Source organism: Mustela lutreola, chromosome 3 (assembly GCF_030435805.1).
Source record: "Mustela lutreola isolate mMusLut2 chromosome 3, mMusLut2.pri, whole genome shotgun sequence".
Taxonomy (NCBI): Eukaryota; Metazoa; Chordata; class Mammalia; order Carnivora; family Mustelidae; genus Mustela; species Mustela lutreola.
In genome coordinates, this window is record NC_081292.1 from 134,245,157 (window position 1) to 134,265,301 (window position 20,145).

The following is a 20,145-nucleotide window of genomic DNA, read 5'->3' on the forward strand; positions in this document are numbered from 1 at the left end:
GGGATCATGATCCAAGCCAAAGGCAGACACTTAACTGACTGAGCCACCCAGACACCAATTAAAAACTAATCTTTTTATTTGCTAATACATATCAGATAAAGGGCTAATACCCAAAATCTATAAGGAACTTCTCAAACTCAATAACCGAAGAACAAATAATCCAATCAAGAAATGGGCAGAAGACATCAACAGTCATTTCTCTAAAGAAGATGTCCAAATGGCCAATAGACAATGAAAAAGTGTTCAACATCACTCAGCAGCAGGAAAATACAAATCAAAACCACAGTGGGATACTACCTCACATTAGTCAGAATGACTAAAATTAACCATTCAGGAAACAGCAGGTGTTGGCAAGGATGTGGAGAAAGGGGAACCCACCTATATGGTTGGTGGAAATGCAAGCTGGTGCAGCCCACTCTGGAAAACAGTATGGAGTTTCATCAAAAAGTTGAAAATAGAGCTACCCTATGACCCAGTAATTACACTAATGGGTATTTAACTCTGGAGATACAAATGTAGTGATCTGAAGGGGCACGTGCACCCAAATGTTTATAGCAGCAGTGACCACAATAGCCAGACTATGGAAAGAGATTAGATATCCATCAACAGATGAATGGATAAAGAAGAAGTGGTACACACACACACACACACAGACCATGGAACACTATGCAGCTATCAAAACCTTGAAATCTTGTGATTTGTAATGACATGGATGAAACTATAGGGTATGATTCTAGGCAAAATAAGTCAACCAGAGAAAGATAATTATATGATCCCTTTGATATGAGGAATTTGAGAGGCAGGGTAGGGATTCCTGGGGGGACTGGAGGGAAAAATGGAATAAGGCAGGGACCAGGGAGGGAGACAAACCATAAAAGTCTCTTAATCTCAGGAAACAAACTGAAGGTTGCTGGAGTGGAGGGGAGTAGGAGGGATAGGGAGGCTCGGTGATGGACATTGGAGAGGGTATATGCTATGGTGAGTGCTGTGAATTGTGTAAGACTGATGATTCACAGATCTGTACTCCTGAAACAAATAATACATTTTATGTTAATAAAAAAATAAATAAAAACTCATCTTATTTGGAAATTTCTATTTTTAAGAGATCAGAGCCCTCTTCCACACTGTTCCTTAAGCTTATCTCCAAAGAACATCTCCACACTGGGTACAGTCTCACTAGCTGATCCCAAAACAAGTACAGAGATCTTTATCAATTTATATATGTCTCTGGTGTTCACTTTAGGAAAACAGGTGGATATAAACAACAACAACAATGAAAATATGGGAATATTACAAATTTAAGGCACCCCCCCCCACAAATTCTTTTGGACATTATCTTTTGTCTGGAGTTCCTAATTTCCTCCTGACCTAATAATAGAAAGTTCTATTAGATTATTTACCTTTATATGACCATTGAACTTCACAAAGTTGCTGAAAATAATAAACAAAGGATATGTGGGCTTCTTTTATAGGAAGTCCTTCTACAAAAGCCTCTGTTTAAGTCATCAGAGTTGAAGAACAGTGATGTCTGGCCTGAGAATACCCAACCTGTACCATACCCATTTCCCCAGGGACCCTACTATGGAAGGGTTGTAGTTGCTGTCTTGTGTTGGTGTCTCCAAACCAGTCAAAAGATGAGCCAAAGTGGAGTCCTCTTACCGGCAGAATCCATGACAGCAGACTCTCCTATAGTGTTAGAGAATCAGCCCTGCATCACAACCCTGAAGCCAGGGATTACTAATTTTGGCTACTCTCTTCTAATTAGAGTAAGAAGAATACTAAAGAAATATGCATAAATCAATAGGAAGACATCATTCTGTCAGAGTAAATCAGGAATAAAGATCTGAAAGACAATGACTCTGTTAATCTGTAAAAAAAAAAAATGGACTAATCAAATAGCAAATAAAAAGTGAAATTCCACCATTATTCAACATTCGGTCTTAAATTAATAATTTGATTAAATTGGGTTTCTTTCTTTGTAAGTAAATGACTTTGGATCCAGAAAAAGTGCCTAGTTGTTCAAACAGTAGAAAGTCATTTGTATAGAACTTACATGGAAATGCCAGCTCACTGGGCCAAATTCTGTGTGTGTCTCTCTGAAGCTGGGCAAACACAAATGAGGGAAGCTTATTCACATTTTTTAGGTTTTCATAAACAAGAATGACAGAGGAAAGGATGAGCTGCTGATGCTTTTCCATTTCATCTTGTGAACATTTCATTCTGGAAATTATCACCAGGGCTAAGGTCTTTGAGTTTGCCATAATTAGATTGCTTTACAAGGAATGCAGCTCAGCTGGTACTTAGCTACTGTTGACACTGCAAATGCGTGCTGCACAGGGAAGGACATACTTCACAGAGGGTCTGAGACAATTCCAAATATGTACCTGCTGCGACACTGGCTTCCAGTGCCATAATGCCAAATGCAAAGGGAAGTATTTCAGATATGTTTAAACTTGAATTCACCTCCTTAAACCTAACAGTTGAAGTGAATAAAAAGAATGAAATAATATTTTCTCACTATTTAAACAGGATTCTGCCAATATTTACTATTTCTACTGACCACATTTGAGATATTTGCTTCCTACTTTATTTCCCATAATCCGTGAACTGCTCATAGAGGCAGTTGACAATGGATTTATGGCTAAAGATGTTTAAGAACATTTTCAGTCACACCAGATTTAGTAAGACAATTATCACCTCCACAATCACGAAAAAGAGCATTGTGGTTAAAAAAAAAAGAGAGAGAGAGATAACCTTGTCCTGACTTTTGACAAAAGCAGCATGTCATCTGCTCTGAAACATTAAGTAGAGTGCTGGCCCAATATACTTTAAGAAAGACAGCGAAAAAGCAGAAAATAGATAAAAGGGAAACAAACTTTTGAAGGAATGTAGATGGTGGGTAGCGGGTGAAAGGAAGCTACATTCTGAGACAATTCTAGTGTTTTTCAACCTTAAACTCTGTTTAATAGTTTATTTGAAGCCTCTAAAACTTTACTAAATTAATAGAAGAGGGGCGCTTGGGTGGCTCAGTGGGTTAAGGTCTCTGCCTTTGGCTCAAGTCATGATCCCCGTGTTCTCGGATCAAGCCCCGAATTGGGCTCTCTGGCTCAGCAGGAAGCCTATTCCACCCCCCCTCTCTCTACCTACTTTTGATCTCTGTCTGTCAAATAAATAAATAAAATCTTCAAAAAAAAAAAAAAGTAGAAGAGGGACATTTTGTTCTTTAGATTCTAGTAGTATTAGATATTATGTCTTTTGAAATATGAAAATTAAAAGACACCTTAAAGAAAATAATACATCATCCAAGCAAGACAATGAATGATCTGATGTAGCACAAAGATGGTATGAATTGAAAAGGTCTGCTCCCTGCCTCTAAAAGTTTGGGGATCAAAAGCCCTCTTTATTTTATATTGTTTTCAGTGGAAGGTGATACAATTCTTTAAAAATCCTTGTGGGTTTCTTAAGTATTCACTCATAATCAATTTCATTAAACAAAAGTCAAATTCACAAAGCTCCTCAAGATAAAATTATATAATTAGGCCTTTTTGAGACTGCTGTGGGAGAACACCACTAAGAATCTTAGAAGCCCTATTATTTAACTGAAATGACGTGGCCAGGAAGGCATTAAAATCTTGAAAAGAGGGGCAGATTGGTGGGTCAGTTTTTTAAGTTGTCTGCCTTCCTCTCGGGGCTCAGGTCATAATCTCAGGGATCAAACCCTTCCTAGGGTTCTCTACTTAGTGGGGAGTCTGCTTCTCCCTCTCCCTCTGCTCTGCTCGTGCTCTCTCTCTCTCTCTCAAATGAATAAATAAAACCTTAAAAAAAAAAAAAAAATCCTGGGGCACCTGGGTGGCTCAGTGGGTTAAAGCCGCTGCCTTCGGCTCAGGTCATGGTGTCAGGGTCCTGGGATCGAGTCCCACATCGGGCTCTCTGCTCAGCAGGGAGCCTGCTTCCTCCTCTCTCTCTCTCTCTCTCTCTCTCTCTGCCTGCCTCTCTATCTACTTGTGATCTCTCTGTGTCAAATAAATAAATAAAATCTTTAAAAAAAAAATCCTGAAAAGACCTTTCCTCTGTTGAAATGTTCTATGAGTAACTGTGTTAAATCCTTCTGAAATACTAACAAAGAACTTACAGACTTCTACTGGATTTGATCTTTTCCAGAAGCCATTGTTTCGACTTGTTTTTAAAGAATCTGGATATGAGAAACAATTTTATTTCAAATCTGGCAAGTTCTTGCTTTTTTATATTTAATAATTTATTCTATAGCTCATCTCTTCTCACATTTTGTCATAGGCAATGAAAAAAATCAAATGGCATTTTGAATAACTGCCTGGAAATCCCCTAGCTACATCTTTGAGTTTATTAATGGCACATTTATTCTTTGCCACATTATCACAAATGACTATGTTGGCAAACTCTGTGATCACCTAACAAGGGTTCCCTTTCCCTCAGCCTCCAATAGTCTTTTCCTCTGTTTCCTTTAAGGTTTTGCTTCAAGATCTGTTAAGCTTCCACTAACACTCTACTTGAGACCCTTTAGATTTCAGTAACAGCCTCCTCTAGAGCATTTCAACGTCTTCCCACAGTACAATTCCAAAATCAGTGCCACATTTTAAGTTTTTATTATAGCTGCATCCCATTTCCAGACTCCAAAGTTGTAGCAGTTACCTGTGGATGCATAAACTGTTTTTAAAACTTAGTGACTTAAAGCAACATCTATTATTTATTTTGTTCTTGCATCTACAATTTGAATAAGCTTTAGCAAGAACCATTTCTCTGAACTCTGTATGGCATTATCTCGGGTGGCATGACTGGTAACTGGAGAATCTACTGTCAAGGTAACTCATTCATGCAGCTGGCAATTTGGTGCTGTCTGTTGGCTGGGACTTCAGCCAAGGCCAAAGGCTGGAGCTTCTGTTCTTTACACTGGCCTCTTCCTAGATGTTTTGGCCTTCCTAACATTATGGTAGCTGGGTCTCAAGATCAAGCATCCTGATGAACCAAATGTCAGTTCATGGCATTTTTTTATGTCCTAACCTTGAAAGTCAGGTCACTTCTACAGCACTCTATTATTTAAAGCAGTCTTAAAGTTTCAGCCAGTTATGAAGAGAAGGGATATAGACTCCAGCTCTTGATGGGGAAGTGGAAAATTTTAGAAGAGAATGTGAAACAAAATGATATTGTTGGATCTATCTTTAGAAAATATAATCTGTTATACCAAGTAAAAAGTGATTGCATAAGGAATTAATATGGGGGGTGGTAATGTATCTTATCACTGACACCAGAATTATGGAGAAGAATTAAACATTTTATAATATAGCTCCTGTTTCTCTGAAAGTAAACAAAATCTGTTGAGATGGATTATAGATCTAACCCAGTTTGGGGATCTTTTTATGATCATCTAAATCAGACATATCCTTGTAAAATATTACTATCTTAAAATATTATTTTCCATATTTCAAAAAAATAACTTAATATCATGGTAACAATTTAAAATGACCAATATTTTCCACCCAGTTGAGTTCCATTTAATAAGTATGTATTGAACAACTACATGCCAAACACTGTTCTAGGTATACTATGGTGAATAAGGCATGTTCCTGAAATACTGTAGTTTGAAAAACATACACTAAATAGTTAACTACACCATAGTAAGAAATGAAAAAATAATAATGGTGTGTACTATATATCCATGAAAATTAATGAATTTGGATCCCTATCTCACATATATAAAAATTAAAACTCAAAATCCATAAAATATAAGAATTTATAAATATAAGAATTTGAAATATAAATATAAGAATTTGAAGTATATAACTCCTGAAAGACAACAGTAAATTTCCATGACCATTAGGTGATAATTTTTTTCAAATTAAGAACTTTTGTGCCTCAAGGACATCATCAAAAAAGTGAAAAAACAGGACAGAATAGGAGGAAATTTTGCAAATCATATATAAATCATATATCTGACAAAGGACTCAGCTAGTATATGAAAAGAACTCTTACAACTCAATAATAGAAAGAAAAATGACTCAATTTTTAAAATGCCCAAAGGATCTGAATAGACATTTCTCCAAAGAAGATATATAAATTGTTAATAAGCACCTGAAAAGATGCTCAGTATCATTCAGAAAAATGCTTACCAGAACCACATTGAGATACTACCACCCACCATTAGGATGACTAGAATAATAATAATAAAAGGCATAGAGGATGTGGAGAAATTGGAACCCACATATGCTGCTAGTAGGAATGTAAAAGTTCATATAACAACTCTATTTATTCTTTGGTAACTCTGTGTTTAGCCAGATGATACTTTGGGAAATAGTCTAGCAGTTCCTCAGAAGGTTAAACATATGGTTACCTTATGCCCCAGAAAATCCGTTTCTATGCAAGATAAATAAAAATATATGTCCATACAAAAAGTTGCACATGAAAGTACTTAGCAGGATAATTTGTAATAGACAAAGTGAAAATAGCCCAATGTCCTTCAAATGATGAATGAATACACAAAATGTGGTACATTCATATAATGGAATATTATTCAGCAGTAAAAAGGAGTGAAGTACTGATACATGCTATAACGTGGATGAACTTTGAAAATATTATTGTGAAAGAAGTCACATAAGCTTACATATTATATTGTTCCATTTATATGAGATGCCCAGAATAAGCAAATCTTTGTTTTGTTTTGTTTTGTTTTGTTGAGAGAGAGAGGTAGCAGAGGGGCACAGAGAGAGAGAGAATCTTAAGCAGCCTCCATGCCCAGCATGGAACCTGATGCAGGGATGGATCTCACAACCCTGAGATCATGACCTGAGCTAAAATCAAGAGTTGGACACTTAACTGACTGAACAACCCAGGCACCCCTAGAATAAGCAAATCTATAGAGAAAGAAAGTAAATTGTAGTTGCCTAGGATGGGGGTGGGTTGAGGAAGAATGGAGAGTGACTGCTAATAGGAACTGAGTGTTTTGAGGGTGATAAAAATGTTCTAAAATTAACTCTAATGATGGTTGCAAACTTTGTGGATATATTAAAAACTATGAAATTTTGGGCGCCTGGGTGGCTCAGTGGTTGAGCCGCTGCCTTTGGCTCCGGTCATGATCTCAGGGTCCTGGGATCGAGTCCCGCGTCGGGCTCTCTGCTCAGCAGGGAGCCTGCTTCCTCCTCTCTCTCTCTCTGCCTGCCTCTCTGCCTACTTGTGATTTCTCTCTGTCAAATAAATAAATAAAATCTTTAAAAAAAAAAACTATGAAATTTTCACATTAAATAGGTGAACTGTATGGTATATGAATTATATTTCAGTAAATATGATACACACACACATAAAGGTATGTACTCCATAGAGTGGAGGCATAGACAAAATAATGATGTCTGTTTGGTAGATCACAGAGTTTCTTGGAAGGAGAAATGCTTAAAATGTTTGACATTGGAGAAGGAAAGAACTTGACACAGAGAACAAAAACATGCAAATACAGGGAAGGTTGGAGCAGCACAGTTGAAAATGGCCAAAGCACATCTGTATATTATGGGATTTCAAGAAATACGCTTGAAGATGCAAGAAGGGATGTATTTGGACTTGAACTCAAAAAGAGCAGGGCATCATTGAAAGTCTTTGAGCAATAAGGGCAAAGAGGTGATGGAATCATATTTGCATTTAAAACAGTCTAACAGTATGGAGGAATATGGGCAGCAGATGAACTACTATAACTATAGGCAGAAAGGCCTAGGGGGGCAATTAGTGCCATAATTACAAAAGGGCCTAAGAAGCAAGAAGGCCTGAACTAACGAATTAGCAGTGGAGGTGACTGGATGTGAAGGAGTTAGATGCTCAGGACTTGTGAAGAAGCAAGATACCTGGCAAACAAAGACAATTAACATTTGGTAAGTGGAACCGGAACTTGGTGGGCCTTTTATTTCTATATTTCAACAAGGGCAAAACAAAAAATACTCTGAGATGGCTAATGCTTCAAAGGACATAATCTTCACATATAATATTTTCCTGAAGGAAAAAAAATGATATAGGGCACAATCTATAAATGTATTTTTATGTGCTTAGAACCTGTAAATGTGGGTTCCAGTATACAAAACCACTTATACATTTCTTCCCAAGAAACAGCCAGATATGTATTTTATTTTATTTATTTTTTTAAGTGACATATATTTTTTTTAAGATTTTATTTATTTACTTGACAGAGATCACAAGTAGTCAGAGGCAGGCAGAGAGAGAGGGGGAAGCAGGCTCCCCGCTGTGCAGAGAGCTCAATGCAGGGCTCAATCCCAGGACTCTGGGATCATGACCTGAGCTGAAGACAGAGGCTTACCCACTGAGCCACCCAGATGCCCCCAGATATGAATTTTAATAACTACATAACCAGTGACTTATAAATACTGTGAAGTTTTTTTATAGTTATTTTTATAGATCATCATTGTTAATTAGAAGTCCCATATCTTTGAGAAGTAATTATGGTGTTTTGTCCCCAGCAACCATAAAAATAGTTCGGTGAGGAAGAACAAGCACCTGCTGCATATGCTATGTTTTTCTGGTATTGTACCAGAATCTTCTGGAGGTGTCTAAATGTTCCTTGTTTAAAGAAGAAACCAGGAAGTTGGCAGTGGCTGTAACTTCTCAAAAATGCCTCTTGTTGGTCATGAAATACTGATTTGCACACTTCCTGATCTTTAGTCTCTAAGATATACAAATCATGGTGAAGTAACTGTTCCTCCCTTAGCAATCCTTATGACCCAGACCTGTAAATTCTCCTGTCTAGATAGCAGACGCCAACTCTTCCATTGCAGTGACTTTAAAAATTGTCAGAATTATTTGCAGTTTCTACCAGCTGAATATTTATTAAACTTTAAATTGTATGTCCTTCAGAACTATATCAACTTGAAAATCTCTTAGCTATTTCATATCAATTAAAATTACAATATTCTAAAGGACAGAACTTCTCAAAAGTAAATCATCATAATGTACTCTCTTTGGGTATAGTACATCTTATTTGTAATAGTCCTACATTAATAATTGGCTTAATTTGTTAGTTTTTCTTAACTTTTTAAAACCCATACTCCACCCTTTCAGAAGACTTTAGAAGGTTGTGTTTTTTGAAGCTTGTATTTCAAAGGAATATTGTTCCAAATACAAAACTACAAAACAACAAAAACATGCCCGTGCTTATGTGCCTGCCAGCACACATATACACACACCCAGACACAACATATAATCTGTAATTGCTCTTGCCCAGTGAGAATTGCTATGCTCAGCAGGTTTTTAAAATCTTATCTCAGTTGTTCATGGATTCATTTTTAAAAAAATGAAGAACAGAAAAGAAACAGGATTATGCTAAGAGAACGATGTTGTCAAGGGCATTCATAAGAAAACAATAAAGGGCTACAGATAGCCAAAACTAAGGATTTCAATTTTCCAAAGCTCCAAATCCTTTAAATAAATGATACAGAGTAAAGCATCTCACCATTGGCAATTATCCTAATTGGTCATTTATTGCAGTACCAACTAAGTGTATTAAAAATAAGAGAAAAGATAAACTTGTGACAAATGTATCCAGCACTGAGATTTTCCTGAATTAAATAAAATTTAGGCATGATAAGTCACACAATGTTTTAGTGGTTTATTTAACATAAAGGTGGAATAACTTAGCTGTATTTTCACTGAGTTGACTAAGATAATCAATACAGTATTTCATCTTGATATCTTAATACATTGCTATGTTTTTACTTTCTTTTCTATTATTATCATTACTACCTCTAATAGTTACTATTTTTTGAGTTCTTACCATTTGCTAGGCAGTATGCTAAATACCCTTATGTTATTATACCTTATTAGTCTCCCCTAATAAACCAAAGTAATAAAATAAGGCCATATAAAAGTCAGTTTTGTCACTAGTGCCTTGTCCTCAACAGTTATTCACTAGATGTATGTTAATGAATTTAATTGTGATAAGATTTCAGAAAATATAATAAAAATGTGAATGTTCCACACCTGTCATTAAATGTTGTCTGTGTCCAAGAGTAAAAGAGAACCAGCTTGTGCCTATACACACTAATTTGTGTTCATGCTAAAGATTCAGCCATGGGCAATTTGATGTTTTGGCAGACAGCAAGAGAGCTTGCCAGCATCAGAGAACAGGGGACTGGAAGGACAGCAAAGTGTCTATATTAAGTACTTCTTACCCATGGGCAAGCCCCTTGGAGATGGTAATGAAGCACAAGTGGTCAACAATATACTCCTAGGGGATTCATGTGAGAAGCCTGGGTTATAAGCAGAGCTGCTTTGTTGCCAGTGGAGTAAGCAATGATAGAGCAAGAGAGGCTCTCGCCCCTCTTCTGTGTGGCATGGTATCATCACAGCTTTGGCCAGTTAAGGACCCCAGTAGAAGAGCAGGGGAGCACTGTAGCCTCACCAACAGGCCTGTCTTGACAAGTTGTACATTTGCACATGTTTCCTCCCGATGTGCTGTGCTTATCTTTGTTCTCAGTTTTGAACTTTGGGCTGTAATGGAAAGTTTCCTGAAGGGAGCTTCTAAAATGACAACTCCTTGGAGATAAAAAGTCCTTTTCCCGCTTACTAAATTTCTCCTTTTAAAGGATCTGGCATGGAGCACCTGGGTGGCTCAGTGGGTTAATAAGCCTCTGCCTTCGGCTCAAGTCATGATCTCAGGGTCTTGGGATCAAGCCCCACATCGGGCTCTCTGCTCAGCAGGGAGCCTGATTACCCCACTCTCTGCTTGCCTCTCTGCCTACTTGTGATCTCTCTCTCTGTCAAATAAATACATAAAATCTTAAAGAAAATAAATAAAGCATCTGGCATACAGGCAGTTAAGACCTAGTAATCTAAATCCTTGCTACTAGAAGTACAGCTCATAGACTAGCAGCATTAATCTCACCTTGGGAGCTTCTAGAAACACAAAAATTTGGACTCTAGAAATAGGACTCTTAATCAGAACCTTCACATCAACGAGATCTGTGGTGACTTGATTTCTACGCATATTAAAGTTTGCAAAGCACTGTTCTAAGTGGTATTCCATGAGCAAAAATTTGTGCCCCCCCCCCCACTCTGCTCAGCAGGGAGCCTGCTTCTCCCTCTCCCACTTCCCCTGCTTGTGTCCTCTCTTGCTGTTTCTCTGTCAAATAAATAAATAAAATTAAAAAAAAATTTTTTTGCCCCAAAGAACAAAATGTCTTTTATATTGTTTTGAACACAGTCATGTTCACTGTTCACAAAGTAGGATAATCAGGGATCTTTCCTTTCCTTGGTTCTTCTTCTTGAAAGAACATGATGACGAAAAATTCAGGCCTGGATCTGTAAATTCATGTTCTCTCTTCCATGTAAAGTTTGATTTGCTAGACCTCCTTACCTGTCACCCTGTATCTACCCATCATGACTACCACCACTGCCACAAACTTTACTGAGCGGTGCCAAGCACTGTGCTAAGTGCATTTACATTTGTTAACAACTCTGTAAAAGAGGCACTAGAGTCACCATCCCAGTTCTATGTAGTAGAGATTTGAAGCCAGCTTGAGTCTTAACCACTAGAAAGGTATTCCTCCTTGCCAAGTCAGTGATAGTTTAAATCTCATATATACTAAGCCCTCTTGCTTAAAACATTTTGTTACTTTTTCTAGTGATGTAGTAACTTGTTTTCTGAGGAAGTGCCTATAAAAATACAATGTTTAGCCATTTTTATTTAATAAAAACAGTCAAATACTCCTTATGACTAGCTGTAAGCTTAATTACACTGGGGAAAAAATAGGTATTTTACTAATATGTGCATTTGTTTTGAAGAGAGAGTAGCATCTATACTATTATCAGGTGAAGCAAAATATAGGACATTTAACACGATTTTAAAAGAAAATCATAAAGAGGTTTACTTTGTAAAGTGTATTAACACTGCTAAATTGCTTTCTTAGGAAAACTAAGATTTATGTACATTAGAATTTAGAACAGAAAATAATTTAACATAAAGCATTAATCTCTGATTTAAAACATTATCTTTGTTGATGCTATACCTACCATTTGTCCAAGTTGAGTACACTTGTCACTTGATACTATTTTTATCGATTCCATAAAAGTGTATTTATGACATCGGGATTGATTCAAGGAACATTTTTATAAATCTAAATCAATATGGGCATCAAAACAAAAGAATGTTAATTTTCTAAAACCACAAGAACATACAAATATTTTTTTTTTTTTTAAAGATGTTATTTATTTGACAGAGAGAGATTACAAGTAGGCAGAGAGGCAGGCAGAGAGAGAGGAAGGGAAGCAGGCCCCCTGCTGAGCAGAGCACCCAATGTGGAAATTGATCCCAGGATCCTGAGATCATGACCTGAGCCAAAGGCAGCGGCTTAACCCACCGAGCCACACAGGAGCCCAAACATACAAATATTTATAAAATGCATGCTTTCTCTATAGTTGTATGGTCCTCATGTAAGTAGTATAGTTTAAGTTAACTTCTCAAGTTTCCTATAATTTGTTCTCCTTAGCCTACAGATTAGTTATTTTCCCTAAAATATTTCATCACTACTTCAAATATTTTTATTTCTAAAATAAAGCATCATTATTTTCTCAGTTCCAGTTCTAAGTCATTCTGAAGTCTATTTTTCGTAATTCATTCATTACCTTTTGTTGTCATTCCAACCCACATTACCTACATTTCCTTAATATGCTTTTCTATCCATTTGAAGAACCCATTGGATCTTTTTAAAATGGACAAAAAACAATCTAATGCCTAAATGTACTGATTCCTTCAAAGGTCTGAATAATATAGTCTATTACTTGTCTTTAGAATGTGCTCTTACTCATTCTTTGCATATTCATCTTCATAAACTCAGAGCTTTGTTAAGGGTGGGTATCCAGCAAACTTTTTTTTTTTTTAAATTTTGAGACCAAGAACATGCATGAGAGCGCATTAGTCAGGGGAGGGACAGAAGGACAGGAAGAGGGAGAAGCAGACCTCCCCACTGAGCACAGAGCCCAGCAGATTGCAGGGTGATCCCGGGACCCCGAGATCATGACCTGAGGTAAAGTCAAGTGCTTAACCCCCTGAGCCACCCATGCGCCCCTCCAGCAAACTTTTATTAAGTCAGTCAACCCTCTAAGTAAGCTACTTATTGTTCACAAGATTTAGTCACCTTTGGGGTATCCGAAAGGACTCTTGTGAGGCAATGGATAGTGCTATTTGTTTGATATGTTTCTTTGAGTACATTTCTAATTTATTGTGAAGCACATTTGACATTCTGTATGTAAACCATTGTTCAGTGAGAAAGAACATGGGTTGTGAAAATGAGAACAAAGTGAATAAAGGGCCAGATATAACAGTAATAAACAAATTTTAAAAACATTAATTAGATATGACAACTTTCTCTATTTAGAATGCAGCCAGGATAAGTGCTAATTAAATGATTCAACATTTAAAAAAGATTCTAATAATCAATCATTCATACATAACTTAGTACAACTTAGATCCTCAGCTTTAATTATAAGATAGAATATTTCTTCTTCCCGCTTCTTGGAAGCTATCAATTCTTCCTTCCCAGGAGAGAAAAACAGAAAAAAGGAGAACCTATGTTTGGTTTCGTATTATTCTTCCACAAGCACCACAACTCCCATGTGGACAAGTGAGGAGCACGGGCAGTCACTATCTCCTCAGGAATCCCCCAAACAGACTTTTTCCTTACATTATTTTATCTGTATTTTACTGCATCTTTATTGCCCTCTAAAGTTGAAGTGTACTGTAAACCTAAAACTGCCCTAAAAACATTGTTTTTTTCAGAAAGTCGAAGATGGCCAGCTGAGCAAACAGTCTTAACTGATGTAATACATATTTTAAATGTTACTGAAATTCAGTTGAACGTCCATAGAGGAACAATAAGTACTCAAGTCTGAGGACCTGCCCAGTTTTGTCCATGGTATATCATTCATGGTGACTCCCAAATTCCAAACCACCATTTTGAGATTCTTTTTCTTCTATGCTTTCTTTCTTCAGGCTCTTAGCACATGTGTAAGCTACAGACAGCTTGCTTTCTTTTTTTTTCTTTTAACAAGCAGTCTCGCCTAGAGACCTTTTTTTTTTTTTTTAAGATTTTATTTATTTATTTGACAGAGAGATCACAAGTAGGCAGAGAGGCAGGCAGAGAGAGAGGGGGAAGCAGGCTCCCCGCTGAGCAGAGCCCGATGCAGGGCTCGATCCCAGGACCCTGAGATCATGACCTGAGCCAAAGGCAGAAACCCAACCCACTAAGCCACCCAGGCACCCCAACAGCTTGGTTTCTTAAAAACAGCTCTTCATCATGCACATAGGAACTCAAACTCAATTTATACATTCTGAATAACCTTTACTAACATTCTTGATTATTTGAACCCATCCTTTCCACTTCCCTTTTTTTTTTTTTTTTTAAAGATTTTACTTATTTATTTGTCAGAGAGAGAGAGCGAGAGAGAGCACAGGCAGACAGAGTGGCAGGCAGAGTCAGAGGGAGAAGCAGGCTCCCTGCGGAGCAAGGAGCTGGATGTGGGCCTCGATCCCAGGATGCTGGGATCATGACCTGAGCCAAAGGCAGCTGCTTAACCAACTGAGCCACCCAGGCATCCCCCACTTCCCATTTTTTAAGACTTTTAAGACTCTCAAATTCTTTTTATGATTCTTCTTTATATTTTTTCATTTGGCACTTGTAAACTTACCCATATAAAAAAAAAAGATACTTTGGGTGCCTGGGTGGCTCAGTGGGTTAAAGCCTCTGCCTTCAGCTCAGGTCATGATTTCAGGGTCCTGGGATTGAGTCCCGCATCAGGCTCTCTGCTCAGCAGGGAGCCTGCTTCCTCCTCTCTCTCTGCCTGCCTCTCTGCCTACTTGTGATCTCTCTGTGTCAAATAAATAAATAAAATCTTTAAAAAAAAAAAAAAGATCATGACCTGAGCCGAAGGCAGTGGCCCAACCCACTGAGTCACTCAGGCACCCCTAAATAAATAAAATCTTAAAAGAAAAAGATACCTTGTTCTTTCTCACATTCATTTCTACATAGCAGGAGCTAGCATGGTGGCTTTTAAACACAAAGGTTTAAAATGGAGAGAAGGATGAAACTCTAATAGTGAAGGTTCACTAAATTTTATTTCATGTATATACTAGAGAAATGATCTGTCCATTAGCTTAGTGTACTACTACAACTCTTTTATCTCTAATTTTGACCATCAAACTCTGGATATCTTGTATTGTCGAAATGAACTGTAAGTGGCTAAAAAGCTGAACAGTTAAAATCATCGATGTCTCTATTATGTTTAATATGGGGTACCTGGTTTATATGTATCATTACTATTATTAGAATCAACTAAGTTGAATACTTTGACCAGAGAATAAAATAATACTTTAATGCCTGTTCTTTAACAGTACATTTTAAATGAAAGTTTTATTTGGCTTCAGATGATGATCATTAGGACCACAAAACTAGATGAGACCAAGAGCAACAATACAAGCTCTTTCTCCAGGGTGGTCTGGTCTTAACTGTATTTTTCAAAGCATCATAGAAGCCTCTTCAGAAAAAGAAAATATCAGCCTATTAGGTTATAGCCAATTCTTTTGGGCCTTATTTGTTACTCATCAAATCTAATCCAAATTGTTCACATTGTTGTTAAAGAAAAGAAACTATTAAAAAGATGTTAGGCAAAATAAATACTTTATTGTTTTATTTTTAGAAATCAGCCTTTGTGTGATAATTCAAACATTTATAAACTTTTTAGATATTCTTTCAAAGAATATTGTTAACATCTCAACCACTTTTGATTAAAATTTCACACAAAGAAATATAATAAGAGTTGAAAATTATAAATGCTAAAGGAATAATACTAATAAATTTGGTTGTTACTTTACACATTTATTTAATACATACAAAACAAAATAGGAAACCACCTTCCTTTTTATTTTTTCCCCCAAAAAACAAACAGTTCTCACTGGTTAAAACTAAATTAAAACCATCTATTATGAGGAGAACAAATCTAAAATACCTCCATTTTGAAAAACATAACCAGCTTATTCATTTCAATCCATTCAAGTCAGAAGTCTCATTATTTTGGCAATACTCTACTACTTAGTCTAAAAGAAGAAGAAACATCTCCTTATAATATAAGAAGTCTCGACAATGCAAAAAGTATAGTGTTTAACATAACGCATGTTTCCAAAAGAAAAATACTACATAAGCTATAATAAAATTATATTTGTCTAGGTAAAGTAACAATGCTTACAGTGTAAGAACATTAAGTAGTTGTAGGTAACCTCATACAATTCTATCCTACTGCTATTAGTAACCTCCTCAAGAATTAAGAGCAAATTTTACAACAGAACAATTTTTCTCCTTGGAAGTGACACTAATTAACAGCAGTGGAGGGAAAATCATTGGTTGCTTCAAGCTCTCAAAAAAATGAATCAGTTATTGCACAGTAAATACCTCATAGAGGTCAGTGTTTTAAGAAGCTAGTCTGAAGAAATATGTTATTTATAAGTTGTTTAAGTCTGGAAGTTTTCAAGTTTTAAAATTAATTCTACATAGGGAATCAATTGGAAAATATTGACATACAAATAAATATTAGGCTTTTCAAATGGCTACAGTTTTGGTAGTTTAGAAAAGAAATAAAGTCAGCAAAGTGCCTATGTTTCTATGTACGTTTTTAAAAAAGATATGCATAGAAGAAATAAACATTGTACACTGTATACAGTAGCCCAGTCCAGCAGCAAGTATCTTCTGAAGCACAAATAACACCTCTACCAGTGTATATCATTGATAACTCCAACATCTCACAGCCAAAAGGATCCATGCTAACCTTAAAAAGAGAAGTAAGCATTAAACATCTTTCAAATATTTGTGTTAAAAGTTCTTTAAAAGGAGGATGAGTCTCTTCTCTAAATACACACACACACACATATGTGCATTGTGTGTATATATAAATAACATCCTTCTTTATAAATTATGCCATGATTAGATATGGACCTATGGAATACTTTATTTTTTAAAGATTTCATTTATTTGAGAAGAGGGGTGAGAGAGAGAGAGCAAGTGAGAACACAAGAGTGGGGGTAGGGAGAAGCAAACCCCCTGAGAGGGAAGCAAACCCCCTGAGCCAGAAGCAGGGCTTGATCCCAGGACGCCAGGATCATCACCTGAGCCAAAGGCAGACACTTAATTGACTTGAGCCACCCAGGTGCCCTGGGATACTTTTCTTTAAAATACAAAAAGATAATAATTTGTGATTAATTTTCAATCTTGGTCCAAAAGTTATACTTCTGAAATACCATTAAAACCAATGGTATCAAAATAATGCTTAATTTTGCAAGTTCTGATTTCTTCAATTCCAGTATTTATTTACTATGATGAAATTTCAGGAAAATAACACACTATCAATAATCACCTGGAGGTAAATATTATGAGATTTGACCTACTTACACTTCCAATGGGGCTGTGTGAGTTTTTCACACTGCAGGATCACCTATTATATATATTCTAAAAATTAAAAATGAACCAGAGAACAGTCCTGGGGACTAAGAAAGCATTAAACACTAAGTAGTTATTTATATTTAGCAAAGCAAAAATTTTCAGAAAGTTTACCTATAAATTCCATTTAATGACTATCTTGCTTAGAATTAGATGCTTTACTTGAAGACACTGCTGCCAAAAGTCCGCTTACAATTTCCCGTCTGATTTCACCAACAATAGACTCTTTAATCTAAAATGGAAAAAGAGAAAAAATAAGAATTTAACAATATGACTATAATCTACTTTTTCTGTTTTCAGAAAAACAAAAACAACATTTAATTCCTACAATCGGATGTGAGGGTGATCTGGCTGCGACATCTGTCACCCCATTGATCGCCAGGGCTGATTCGGCTGATCTGGCTGGCTAGGCGGGTGTCCCCTTCCTCCCTCACCGCTCCATGTGCGTCCCTCCCGAAGCTGCGCGCTCGGTCGAAGAGGACGACCTTCCCCGATAGAGGAGAGGACCGTTCTTCGGTCAAGGGTATACGAGTAGCTGCGCTCCCCTGCTAGAACCTCCAAACAAGCTCTCATAATTCCTACAATCAACTAAACCATAGAGAAACACTCATGTAAACCCTCATGAAATATAAAGAGGTAGTGAGGAATCATGTCCATCTATCCTCAAACCTAGATCAATGTGTGATCTGGCATAACTCAGATAATTCTATTATAAAATAATACCACAATTCTTACGTTGAGAACATTAAAAATATTATTTATAGATTAAAAAACTCCATTTGCTTCATGACACAAAGGAACCCAGAAGAACTAATTAAATGTTAGATTCACTTTTACGTTTTTTTATTAATGTCTAATTTCATATGGTCATCAACAGTATACTTAGTGTTGTCATTGTTAAGAAATCTCATTAGTGTCAAACTAATATATTGGTATATTGCCTGTTTACACCAACTGAAAACAAAGTATCTAAAGAAGTTATATATTGTTCGAAGCTAACATACACATTTTAAGTAGAAAGAAAAAATGATAATTTAGTACAATTTATTTTAAAATATGAAAAACATCCTCTAAACAACCACAAACTCTAAAGAAATAAATTTTTCTTTAGTTGTACGGTAGAAGTTTGTCACCTGTCTGAAAATTTTGCTTCAGATAAGGATATACAATCTTATTTTATTGTTGGAAAAGGCAGACAGACGTAGGGGCAACAATAACTCCATCAAGATTTTCTTTTCCAGATGCCCAGACACTATGCACGCCTATCCATGCCTTTTTCTCTCTAATAATACAGCATCACCTCCAAATAGCTCTTTGTGAAGGCTTTAAATGTGGATTTCCTGAAATAAACTGATAATGTCTTCCCCAAATTAGAACTTGAGACACTTTCAACCAGCTTTTAAAAATTCTACATTTCCACAGTTTCCTGTCAGCCTGATCTATTTCCTAAAATGTTCCTAAGTACATCCTGAACACATCTCAATTGAAGTCTTTCCAAAAATGGCTCTGTATTAATCTGTCACGCAAAACCAGTACATAATACATAGATTTATACAGAAGTATTCACAGAAACAAATGCTCCTTAGCTACCAACCATCTGTTTTGTTATAATTTAAATCAATACAAACTTCTCCTTTTATCTTCTACCAATATTTCTAAACTTTAAACATCAGGAAAAGTGTTTGGCTTTCACAGTACTTCACGTTTATTTTTAAATGAATATGTGTTGGATACAAATATTATGAAAACCAGAACTTCTTAGCCACAATGTATTATAAGCACAAATACAATGTGTTGAATCAGAACTTTTGCAAACCTGTATTTACAGAAGACAAGAAGTAGTCTTCCCAGTCCTGTTATTGCATGCAATATGGCAATTTTAGTAACTTTCATCATTCTTTATCATTCAAAAAATAAAACAGAAGCCAAAAAGTATTCTCTGCAAACCAAAAATGTATGCCAACACTTTTTGAGGGTACAGACATTACTGGAAGCATAAAAAAAAGTCTGGCCAAGGAGGATGTTGTAATGTAGAAGGGCCCAAAATGAATATTGTTTCATAAAATGTTAAGAGGAAATACAATGTATTAACTCACTAAAACATAAGAACAGAGAATGAGAGATCTGTATAGGCTACAAGAGGAAAAAGTAAAAACTTCTCAGAGAATGACAGACCTTAAAATAGGAGGTCATGAAAAATAATGGCAACTTCAGGTCCCACTGTGGAGAGAAAACTGCAGCAAGAGCACCTTGGAGGAGAGAACAAGGAGTGTCACTAACAGACGGTTCCCACCAGGGTGCAGGAGCCTGGATTAGGAAGAGTGAGGTCAAAGGGGGATGCGTTGTGCTGTGAGCTAGTTCAGGGAGACAACTGTGTCTCACTTATCAGTGTACCCTGGCATAAAGTAAGTGCTCGATAAATGTCTGAACACATTGCGTTTATGAGAAAGAGAAAAGCAATACAGAGTGAAGGCAGGAGGAGGGAGAGAGACACAATATCTGAGACAGAAGGTAGAGAAATAAAGGATTATAGACAGACTAGCACTGAAAACAATAAAATGCCTTTAATAATTAAATGAAGGAATAAATGTATGGACAAATAAATTAGCTCCCAAGTCTCACAGGCTACAGGATTAGGAGT

The 20,145-nt window shown here is 36.5% G+C and overlaps 1 protein-coding gene across 4 annotated transcripts in view; it reads right to left on the bottom strand.

The window, feature by feature from the left end:
• Positions 1 to 15,676: 15,676 nt before the first annotated feature.
• Positions 15,677 to 20,145, bottom strand: part of ITPRID2 (ITPR interacting domain containing 2) — a 37,265-nt gene continuing 32,796 nt past the window's right edge. For 3 of the 4 annotated variants that reach the window (XM_059166858.1, XM_059166857.1, XM_059166856.1), the window contains 2 exons: positions 17,619 to 17,736; positions 15,677 to 16,836 (listed from right to left, as the gene is read on the bottom strand). In XM_059166858.1, coding sequence (XP_059022841.1) covers positions 17,632 to 17,736 — 105 coding nt within the window. In that variant the 3' untranslated portion in view covers positions 15,677 to 16,836; positions 17,619 to 17,631. The remainder of the gene's footprint in view (positions 16,837 to 17,618; positions 17,737 to 20,145) is intronic. The other variant, XM_059166859.1, reaches the window with a different exon arrangement.